The sequence below is a fragment of the Sander lucioperca genome, chromosome 9 (genome assembly GCF_008315115.2).
Source record: "Sander lucioperca isolate FBNREF2018 chromosome 9, SLUC_FBN_1.2, whole genome shotgun sequence".
Classification (NCBI taxonomy): Eukaryota; Metazoa; Chordata; class Actinopteri; order Perciformes; family Percidae; genus Sander; species Sander lucioperca.
Genome location: NC_050181.1, coordinates 41,499,853 through 41,512,116, shown reverse-complemented (window position 1 = coordinate 41,512,116; position 12,264 = coordinate 41,499,853). Strand labels below are relative to the sequence as shown.

At 39.9% G+C, this 12,264-nt stretch overlaps 1 protein-coding gene across 3 annotated transcripts in view; it reads left to right on the top strand.

Moving 5' to 3' along the window:
- The window catches only part of slc6a9 (solute carrier family 6 member 9), an 81,488-nt gene that overhangs the window by 22,741 nt on the left and 46,483 nt on the right, over positions 1-12,264 (top strand). The window contains exon 1 of one of the 3 annotated variants that reach the window (XM_031311172.2): positions 3,072-3,334. The exons of the other annotated variants lie outside the window; for them this stretch is intronic. Within the exon in view, the coding sequence (XP_031167032.1) occupies positions 3,293-3,334 (42 nt within the window). The 5' untranslated portion in view covers positions 3,072-3,292. Of the gene's footprint in view, positions 1-3,071; positions 3,335-12,264 lie in introns of those variants that run through there. 3 annotated transcript variants of the gene reach the window in all.

The following is a 12,264-nucleotide window of genomic DNA, read 5'->3' as shown; positions in this document are numbered from 1 at the left end:
CGGTCTCGTTTAATACTGGACCAATGTCAAATGAAAATATTTCCTCAATAGTTTTAATTGTATCTGATACTCAATGAGCTGTTGCAGAAACAAGCCCAGCATGAAGCAATAAAGCAAAAGCTGTCCGATAAATGTAGTGCAGTAAACATTAAAACATTTCCCTCTGAGGTGTAGTGGAGTACAAGTATGAAGTAGCAGCAGGGGCGATTCTAGGATCAGACCTTTAGGGGGGCTCAGCCCCTAATGAGAATGTGACACGGATATAGTGTATGCAAAAGTGTTAATCTGCGACATGAAATTACCAACTTCTTCACAACCGCACTCCTGCTCTCCCTCTGACAGAGACTCAGCCAAAGGCGTGAGTCTGGCACAACATCCTCAACCAGAATCTAAGCTTTCCAATGATATTTGCGCCAGTTGCTGTGACAAATGGTTTGTGAGAAATTTCTACATGGTATCCAACTTTGGGCCAAAATTATAATGTATTCTCATGTAAACTATTTATGTCAGAACAGACATTTTTGTAAATTGCTTAGCCAGTGTATCCTGCCATAATGGTTATTATATTGCCAGATTCCAGACAATCCCACTTACTTATATATATATATCCCACTTACAAATGTGAATATATATTTCTACTGGTATGCTTCCTAGTGACATTAATGCAAAAATATGAAGAAAAAACTATTCCACCTGTGTGTGTGCATGATTATAATCCTGAAGTGCAAAATAGTTCTTTCTTTCTTTCTTTCTTTTTCATTTATTATACAGGAAAGTTAAAAGCAACATTAAGTTACAATATAAACGGGCCTGACTCAGTTTAAAAACTGGTTTCCAGCACGTTCCTGTTCTGCAGAAACATAAAACATTAAACACAACTTACAGTACATAAGGATAGAAACATTTGTACAGGACATCTGCATAGACCAGACAGATACGGACAGCTAAAACAACAATACAGTTACAGCACATGAGGACAAAAACATAGGTACAGGACATTAGTATGGGCTAGCCAGATGCAGACAATGAAAAACAACAATATAGACAGTGCAAGCAAGACTTTGACAATACATGAACAATCAATGTGTGCAAGTGTAACTGTTGAGAAGAAATAGTTTGTGTGCCTTTTTTGAAATATTAAAATGAGAAAAAATAATGGGACAAAAAGAAATCAAGGGACATTTAGAATAGATAAAATTGTGCAATTAATTGCGAGTTAACTATGACATTAATGCGATTAATCGTGATTAAATATTTTAATCGTTTGACAACACTAGTATTTACGCTTCTGAGCTGAAAATGTCCCCGCATTTTGTCTTAGAAATCTGGTCACCTTACTCTAGTGAATAAAGTAAATTAACCTCAAACCTAGTTTATCATTTCTGTACTGAAATTTCTTGTTACTTGTCGGCAGTCATATGCATCGATATTGATAAAAATAAGCTAATTAAGCTGATATATTAGACTGGCGTTAATGCACAAGTATAAGCTTTACTTAGCAAATGCTATCTCGTCAAACCCCTGATTGTATCTAAATATTTAAACTAAGTTAAACCCAAATACGTTTGTAACATGGTCATGTTGAATGTTCTAAGAGTTATCAGTTGCTGTAAGGAAGAAATGCAGAGGTAACTGAGAAAGTGCACTAGTACCTCTTAAACAATGACTTGCCTGTTATAAATGTGTCAACATGTTCGACTGTTTGTTGGAGGCACTTGTTTTCATTGCCCTCAGTACTTCCTCTCAGCACACTGAATAGGGTGGGTATATGGTAATGATTCTTTTATTGGATCCCCTGTGAGATTCTAATGCTCTGAATTGATAGACAAATGAATAGCATCCTGTCTGTGTTGCTCATCTCGTGTTAAACATAACTCGAGGGCCTCCACTCAAGCGGCAGCGGCCATTGTCCCCGTCTATCAAACACCCATTAGGCCGGGCGCCAGTTGCTTGTCAACTTTTGACATTACTCTTACCACGTCCAGTTAGAGAATCGTCGCTAAGTCTTGTTCTGCTGCATGAGTGATGCTTTTGTTGATCTCTCAATCATGGCCCTATTGTGGATGCACTTTTACCTTTTTCTCTCATACACTCACTTTCTTTTTCCTCTCATATAGTCACAATTGACTTGACTTGACTTCCTCGCTTTCTCCTCGCTCTTTTTGTTGTGGGTAGCCATTAGCCATATGGCAAACAGGCACAACAATGTGCGCAACAAAATAGAGGCTCAGGAGGGAAGCGCTTGAATTTAAAAGGGTGTAACTCTGTGAACATGTCGCGAACGAGGCAAAGGAAGAGGGATTTGGCTCGGCTGGCCTCTCGGTGTGACACGGCAGAGGTCGGTTGGGGGGGGGGGGCATTGGCAATGTCAGGGTGTAGAGACGGACAAGGATTTGGAAGAGTCAAGTGCCGCTGAAAGGGAAGTTGTTGGTGGTCTGCAGAGTTGCAGCAGCTGCCTCTGAAAACAAATGGAAGAAATAAGAGAGACAGAGAGAGAGTGGGGGGGGACAGGGGAGTCCAGTGGAAGGCGTGCAGGCTCCTCACTTTTTTGTCTCCTCGCGTTAATCTGTTGGGAGAAAGAGTGAGGGAGAGAGAGAGCTTGGCTGAAGTGCATGGGTGCTCCAGACCTCCCCCTACTTTACTCCAGCCATCTTAACTAGAAGTTCAACACCCCCCTGTCCCCTTCACCACAACCCCCACCATCGGTTCTCCTCTCTCCCGCTTACTTGCTCTGTATTCAGCCTAGGTGCTGGAGTGACAACGAGCCATTCATTGTGGAGGTAGAGGAAAAAGACTGTGGATCTCTCCTGTGTTTCTTCTTTTTTTTATTTGGGAGGTGGTGGGAGTTGGGAAAAGGGGGGAGGGGGGTGGGGGGACACATATTCCTGGAATGGTGAAATACGACAGAAAAAAGGAGGTAGAAAGAGAAAGTAAAAGAGTGAGAGGAGGAAGGGTGGGAGGGGTGAGTAAAAAGTAAGAGCGCAAAGGAGGCAGGGAGGGATGGAGGGGAGGCAGAGCTGGAATCACAGAAGGAAGGGAGGGGGGGGGGAGAGAGAGAGAGGGAAGAGAGAGTGGGCTACCATGCCGAATGAGCAAGAGAGGCGGAGAGGAAGCAGAGCTCCATCAGATGAAATGAGGTGAAAGTAATTCAGGCATTAATCAAGCCAGGGCAAAAGGGAGGGTGTACTGTGTTTTCTCCCCCCTCTTTCGCTGCGGAACTGAAAGGCAAGGTGTGAATGAAGGAGCCTACAGTGGCCAGCAGAGAAGCACCACTGGGTCACAGCGTCAAATCATGTCCGAGACTAACACCATTGCCGCTTCCACCACAGACCAGGTCAGTTTAAGCTCTCGTATTGTTTTTCTGTTCTTGTATTTTTTACTGGCATCAGCAGTGAGCATGCTGATATTTCTTCTTTATTAGTTGTGCCTCACACCGGCTTAAGCAGCAGGAAACATCTTGTTAGAAGACTTTGAACCGAGACTTCTAGGAATAAAAAAAAACAAAAACCTGAATCTATCCCAAGTTCCGGTCAGATGTATATTATCTTTAGATCCTAATTCGGAAGTAGTTAGAGGAAGTTTCTAAGAGCAACCGAGTGAGTGTGTGTTTCTTGGACTATCAAAGCAACGATTGTTTTGCCCGGAGCTGCCTGGACAACGGTACAGGGTCCTGAAAGAATTGAATTCATCAAGACGAGCTATTGTCTACGCCGCCTTATTTTTCGGTGATCATTCAGGGGTTCTGTGACGACTCAATACCCCCCGCACCACGTGAGGAGGGGGACGCAGCTCTTTAAAAACCCGACCACGTGTGGCGGCCCTGAAAAGTTTTTATAAGTAATTGCAGTGGGAAGTCCGGGCAGCGCTGTGAGAGATGGGGTTGGTAAGGAAGTGGGCTGGTCCGCCGTGTGTGAAAGAGAGTGACAGAGTAGAAAAGCAAAAGTGTTCAGAAAAAGGCGAAAATTTATTTCCCCCTCCTCCACAAGCCGCTTTAATCGCACACTTTGGCACATCCATTCTTCGCCCGGCTCTCTTTTTGTAACTGTAGACTTACTTTGAAACATTTCAAAACAATTAAATGTGATCTGTTTAAGATAATAGATAGTTATTTTTATTTAGGCAGGTAAAGACAAAAAGTGTGTGTGTGTCTTTGTCTGTGTGTGTATGTGCATCCGACCTTGTTACTGGCTTATGTTGTTAGCCAAGTCCTTGTCTCCTGTTTCCGATTGCTACTGTCGAGGCTGAGTCAGCTTGCTATAGTTCTTTAGGCAAATACACACACGGACACACACACACACACACACACACACACACACACACACACACACACACACACACACACAAGCATAGGCACACAAGTTTTAGGTACACACAACGCACACGCCAACACAACAGCTGCTCGAATTGCTAACACACAAAATTCGGGAATAGATTGTGGGTGGAAGGTTGAAGATATTTAGAGCTGCCAAGTATGTGTGTGTGTGTGCGTGTGCAACTGAAAACCCATGCTAATCCGCTGATTCTGGTCCATTTAGATTTGTTAACACACAAACCACATTTCTCACAAAAGCTTTGACTGACAGGACTGGGTAGACACTACATCATTACAAGCAGTGGATGCATGTGCATATTTGTCCATAATTCTTGACTAGGGATTTATGGCTGTTCTTGTCAAAAACCTACTACAGGTTTTCTGGTGAACTTCACAGGATCGCTGTACTCCACACTGTCTCTTATTATAAATATTTAAAAAAAAAAATACATTTCTTTCTTTTCCTTTCTTTGGTTAGATCAGATCCGAAAGTGTATTAATAATTCTTGTTGAACTATATTATTTCAAAACTTAGAAATGATTTCAAAAAGAGACATTTTAGTGTATTTTGTTCAGAGAACACATGTATGTTATACCACAAACCACAAAACATTGATTCGTGCTATGAGTTTTGAAGCAGTCTGTTCTTTGACAATCACTCTTCCCTGAATGAATATTTCTGTCAAGTTGTAATGTCCTCATTATCACCTGAGGTTTTATTATTGGCAATTAAGTACTTGAAATACAAATTGCTTTGCACTAGGGTTGGCATTTCAAGCAAAAGTACTATTTGATTTTCACTGGGAACTATGCGGTCATTCTTTAAAGAACTTCCCTTGCAACACACGCACTGAGTTGTTCGTTCCCTCCACCCCGCTCACCTCAAAAACAGTTTATTCATAATTTATTGAGTGACTATTCGAAGATTCGAAAAGTAATGACCCATCCCATTTGCACAAATCAGTTGTGTCAGTGAGGTACTTTTCCACTTAATTTGTTGTAAGGATGCATCTCAGCAGGAAAAAAATCTTTTTCACAGACCTGAAGAGACATGCCATAACTGGGGCAGTATTAAAAGCTAAACCTGTAAAATGACGTCAACTGTTTTTTTCCAACACATGGTTAATTGCTGCTGCACTGTAAGTTGATTATTATTATTATTAATAAGAATTAATAAAAAAAAACTGTCCCTTTAAATTGCTGTTCAATTTTGCCACTTTTCAATGCCTGTTTTAATATTTCCTTAACTTGCAAGTTTAGTTTTTTTTTTAAAGGAACAAGAATGTTTTTTAGTTGATTTTTACTTGGTCGTGGAACTTCCCAATAATAATAGTAATAATACTAATAAACATATATCACTATGTAATCATAATACGTTTCAAAAATCGTGTTTGTGTTTGTTTCTTTTCACTTTGCACATGTGGGCGCCCAGCATACTCTGGATGCCATTTGTGCCCCACCTTCCACTCCACCCAAAGATTTTTCTATCTCTGTCACTATCCACCAATACTTTTCTTACTTCTAAAATCTTAATATCCTGTCTCAAAAGTTGTTTTTGTGACTGCAATAGAAATTAAATAAAAAAATGCCCAGCTCCGATCAAAGCCCTGTTCCGTCATTACATGGGTCACATCCTTTTAGTAGTCTGAGGTCATGTGTGCATTCAAGGCATGCATGACTAATAATTGGAGTAATAAGGAGTTCAGATGGATCTGCTAATTGCTAAGTAAGTGCTGGTGATTGCCTTTGACATCAATTTACTGAAAGAAAAGATCAGATCGGATACCATTTCCATATCCAGACAACAGCAAGTCATTGCTTTGACTTAATGTTCACTAGCAAGGACCACACCACAACAATATGTAATTTAAAGATGTAATTAATGCTTGATTATATTAAATGTTAACAGCATAGGAATTGATTTGGATGGTGGGTGAGATTGAAAAGAGATGTCGTCTGGTTGGTTGGTTTGGGAGGATGTACTGGAGACCGGGTGGAGTGAGACTCAGCATGGGGGTTCCGTCTCAGGTGCTTTCAACCGAGCTGATTTCAACCCCCCCCTCCCCCGTTACCTAGAATGAGAAATGAGAGAAGACTGCACTTCACTGAGTAGGAAGGGAAGAGGGTAGGAGGGATGAGGGTGAATGGATAAAGGGATGAGGGTTGGAGGGAAGAGGAGGATGAAGGGATGAGGTAGGCGAGAAGTCGAAGTACCAAATGGGAAGGGAGGGTGGGAAGAGAATGCGAAGACAAACCGCACTGAGTGGGATGGCTAAGTTAATTCATTAACTTCATTGGTTTCAGTAAATTATGCAATATTTTATTATTTTATTATCTTTTTTGAGTATTTCAAGTTGTTTTCATGGTAACTGCACATTTAAATGCAATCTTCATACACTATGAGACAATTAAGCTTGACAATAAATAAACTAATACTTGTCTTATTTTTTATTCTTGACACTACTAGTCTGAAATGGTCATAAATCGCAGAAAACGAAAGGTTTTAACAGACTGACCCACATTTTTGCTTTGTATTTAAGCAGATTTTCTGGATCATAGGGTGCCTTGCCAAGAAGCTAATGAGGCCTGTTGTGTAGAAAAGTACAAATGTTTCCGCTGTAGAGGCATTCATCCACAGCGCTGTTGCACTCCAACACCTACCTTTTCTGTTTATGTCTCCTACGTAGACATATTTAGCAGTCTGCCCTGCAGGCTGTCACGGTTTCAGTGTAGATTTAGCAGGGTGATGATGATTTAAATAACCCCTGGTAGTTTAAACATAATAAATAAATCATGCACTGTTTCCTTTGGGGTATTAAAAATACACGTTATCAGGAAATAGAATTGAAATAGAAATGTAGAAATGACTGGGAAACATCCATGAATCCATATATAATGTTATGGTAGCTGCTAATGCACAGTTCAGTACATTACATCTAGTGTAGGAAGCCAGCAGGGGCGCGCACACACACACACACACACACACACATATATATATATATATATATATATATATATACACACACACACACACACACACACACACACACAAACTCTGCCCATCTAGTGGCAGGTGTTGCAGTTTATGGAGCGGAAGTACAAAGTATCTGTGTTTACTCACTGCACCGAGGCTTAGCCAGCGAGGGAACAGACACATGTGGAAAAGAGAGGCAGGAATAAATATAGAGAGTGTATGTGTTTGTGTGCGTTTGTGTATGTGTGTGCCCCTTGCCCATCTCCCTGTGGGGGCTCTAACCTTCGGTCTCCCTCTGACTTCACTAAGTTAGGCTTCCGGGCTCACAGCTGTCTTGCAGAGGCACCCAGTCATACAACACGGCAAACTGACTTTACATGCATGATTGGGGGGACGGATAGTTACAAGCTTGATGGATAATAGCTGGCTGGAGAGGTGAATGAATAGCTGACTAGCAGGCTGGCTTGCGGAGAGGAGAGTTGGATATCTGATGGGAGGACTTAAGGATTGGAGGTCAAATGTTACTGACCACCCATATGCAGATATGGATGTGAATATGCAAGTCAAAATGTTTGATGGGCTAAAAACTGAAGGAGCTATTTGACATTTGTGTTAGAGTTGTGAAGTTGGAGGAGCTACTCATTCCAGAAGTGACTAGGAACATAGTAATCCTCCTGGATAATTAAATGATGCTATAGGCTTATATTATGGCCATCAGTTTGAATCATTTTAACTTAGTTTTTAAGAAATTGTGTTTTGTTAGTCCGTTTGATATGGTAGAATGCTCTAAATACTACAAAACCTGTGAGCCTTAAATACGGTTGCTATGGAGAGGAACCCTTTCGGAAGTGCAAAATCTGGGCTGTAGTAAATTCAGAAGTCATTGTTGCTGCAATGGGAACAAAACACCCTGTCTTAGTTTCCAAGTCAATCAAAAACTGAGCCAGAAAATGAATCAGTTGAAGCTCCTTAATGAAAAGCTTGAAAGTTGGGGAGACACACACATTGACTTTCTTACTGAGAGTTAGATAAAAATTTCAATACCACTTTCATATCGGTCTGTTCAATAAAAGGCTAAAGCCTGCAGTCTTTAGCTTAGCTTATCATAAAGACTGCAAACAGGGGGAAACAGCTAGCCCAATCAGCCAACCAGCACCTCTAAATCTCACTAATTGACAAGTTATTGTTGTTTTGTTTTTTTAAATCCGTTTATATGCTGAGCTAACGCTGCTGGCAAAAAAGCAAAAAAAGCGTATTGCTTACAACTCAACTCATCAATCTATTCCTTGTGGCATTTATGTACACAGGCTTCTTCTTTGACGTTTTATCAAAGAACCAGATATTTTCTAATTTAGCTGCTCATTTTTTTGTACTGACAATTCAGCCAGTAGTTTATTATATTACTGCTAGCCTTAGAAGTGCTCCAACTGCCAGTTAACTAACATTGTCTACGCAGAAAATGATCAGGATGTTTTACTTCCGAAACACTGGACGCCCAAAATAACTCCCCCTACTCTACTAGTTTTTGTGAATGGAAGTTTTTTAGGTCTTGGATTTTGAAAATGATATCCCCTTCTTTGTAGATTGTCTGTCTGAAAATGTAGTGTTGGGAAAACTTTAAAATGTATTTTGATGGTATCTATTTTTGAATTAAATTAATAAAAAGAAGCTAAATAACTGAAGTGAAATAAGAAACTGTGGAGTCATCTCTCTCAGAATGTGTTTCTCACCAGGGGGGCGCTAAAAGTAACAGGATTTCAGCGAGGAGAGGCAGTCGGGGGTTAAAGGAGTCAGACCTTGAGGTGGTTCAACATGAAGGACAAAACAAGTTATACAACATGACAAAATATAGGTTAGTCATACATTACAACCCCATGTCCCTTTTCACAACAGAGTAGAAGCAGCTCCAACTGCTTATTCACTCTGAGGCTATCTAAAGTTTAAAGGATATTCTTTGATTTGTTCTTATCAACAGTTACTGGGTTAACATGCTTCGTTTTAGAAAGAGGCCATCATTTTTAAACACCCAAAATGTAGGTGTATATATATGGAAAGAGAAAAAATAAAGGTATCATCCCTTAATAAACTAAGGGTTGTGAGTAACATACATATATGGGTAGGTGGCACACTGGTTAGTAGCCCAGCTAGAATTTCACTCCTCAGGCAAAAACCATATAGAAGAATGTTAGGGTCATGACAAAGGTGAACTGCCTGAAGCCTCCAGGGACATAGGGCAGCATTTTCCAAGCCTTTGGCCATAGGTTTTGATGTGAATAGATGCCAAAAGGCCAACAGAAAAAAAACGGTATAACTGTATACTAATAAAACAGACACAGACAGAAAGAAAGAAAGAAAGAAAGAAACCAACAGCTATGATAGATGTTTACTTCTGAAAAACCCATATGGGTTCCCAAAGAGCAGTTGAGGTGAGATTTGCCTTCATGCCAGGCATTTGCACCAAGATAATCAAAGTGCTGAATTGCTATATGCAATTCAAACAAAAAACTGATTTTAATAAATGCCAGCAAAACTACAGTGTACACTACTACATGCGTACACTACACAGTACACTCCGCCATACACTATGCCATACAATTGACAAAGTGTAGATATTCCTTTTGTTGAAGATGAAATCCTGGCAGTTTCACACACCATCGCTAAGGCAGTCAGCCGACACTGAGGAGGTACTATCTGCAGTTAAAAACGTACAGAGAAAAGTACTGATACCGAAAAAGTCGAGCAGAGCCTTACCATGCAGTGGAAACACGTTTTTGGGCCCTTGACTTTTGACTGTACCGCAGTGATGTGGTTACCCATTTATTCCAGTTCCTGGAACTCTTCATTACAAACCGGAACTAAATGGACCATTGTGGTGAGTTCAGATCTGCCCACCGTGTGAAATGGCTGGAAGCCAATCCAGGCTAGTGATGTGCTAAAGTGCAGTACTGGCACTGTGGGATATTAGTATGGAAGGTCATTGTCACCCCACCTACCTTATTTATATCGACTGATGTGCAGGTTGTTCTTGTTGTAGTCTATGTCGACCATGTTTCATTTAAGGGTTAGTTTCGTTTCGGCCGGATGTCCCTCATTTATGACCGGATGTCCCTCAACTTCCGCTTTCTTTTGTTTTGGCATTCTAAACTCCGGTCGACAATTAGATTATATTTTATCTTGCATTTTATCTTTTTTTCACACTCGACAGCCATTTTAATTCCAGAGCTCGCCTCCCCACGTGCACATGTTCAACCAAAACAAGTTCCTTCCGGAGGCTATTTTGCAGAGGCACCGTTGCTGCATCCAGAGCTTAGCGCCGCCCAAGACGATTGTGATTGGTTTAAAGAAATGCAAATAAACCAGAGCACATTTTTCTCTCATCCAGGAATGTTGTGTGGAAGGGCCAGACCTTCCTCCGCAGCGCTGTGGAGATAGATCTGGCAATGCGAGACTATTGTTGTTGTGACCACAGTCAGTTTTAAAAACGCTGCACTGCTGCTGTGTCTTCCTGATTAATATGACTTAATTTAGTTTGAAATTTAAAATCCACATTAAAGATTCACCCCATTAAGAAAGTTAGACCTAGGTTTTGAATCTGCATGTGGCAAAAAAGCATAGAAGAATGTCCTGTCCCGTCATTCTCTCCTTTGAAATTCTAAAAATAGCTTATGAAATATAAAAACTACATTTCTAAGATTATAAATATTTATGAAAATAAATGTTGCTTTTTGTGCACTTAACACCTTCTTTGTTTGTTTGGGGAAATTCATTTAAAAGCATTCCCCAAAAGTAACAGCAAATGTCCTACTAACTGGCTGACTAACTGACCCACTCTTCATTGTTAAAATGCACATTTTCATTCGTCTGATTTTAAATATTTCCATTGTGTTAAGCCTGTTTTTTTGGATGTCAGATTGTGTGGGAGACTACTCCTTTTCCAAGTTAGGCATATTCACTGACGTTGCCCATATTCTAAAGGGTAGTCTTTATGTTTTTTCTTCTGATTGGTCAATATCTTTTTCTTCTTTGTGCAACTGGTGTTATATAGCCGCCTGTTGGCTTGCTTCACATGCACTGTGACAGGATTTTTTTTTTTTTTTGAACAAACGAAGAAAAAAAGCCATTTTTAAAAAATACGTGTGGAATAGGCCTAGTTGTTCCATGATATATATTTGTTAATGTTCTGCATTGACTTTGCTGTTACCCTGCAGCTAATTAACGTATTAAATCCTGCATTACAGTTGCTCATGAGAAATGAAATGATTTCAATACATGATTGGAGCTTGTTGAATATGTCTTTATTCATTTATTCAGCTTTTTTTTTTATTTTACATTTGGTTGTATGGAATTAGATGTGCAGTCCATTACGTGGGTCCATATTGCTAGTCATATTTGTGACACAATTTTGGTGTTATTTTGGGAGTTTTGGCTGAAAGTTGGCTTCCTGTCAATGCTGGAAACTAGTTCTAGCATTTTTTTACCTGTGTTGTCTGAAGACACAATGACACCACTAGACACATATCCTGGCTTTGATCATATTTGGGATGTGATGTTTACATTGCTTTGGAACCTGGTTATTAGTGCTGGGCGATATGGAGAAAAACAAATATCACGATACTCTTGACCAAATCCTTTAATGTCGATATTGCGACGAAATTGTAGGATTGGCAATTGGTACTTATATTAAAATTAAAATATTATTTACACAATTAGATTTTTGATAAACAATCTTTAGAAATGTTGATTTAATGACTAAGTGTGTAAAGGCAAACAATACAACAGCTAGAACAGTCTCAGAAAATTATATCACTTTACTCTAATGCAGCCTTTAAAAGAAAAGACAACACTTACCATATTACGATTATATTACAATATACAATACAATATCCAAAATCTAAGACGATATTTAGTCTCACATCACAATATTGATATAATATCGACATGTTGCCCAGCCCTACTGGTTATTTATCTCCCTGCGTAA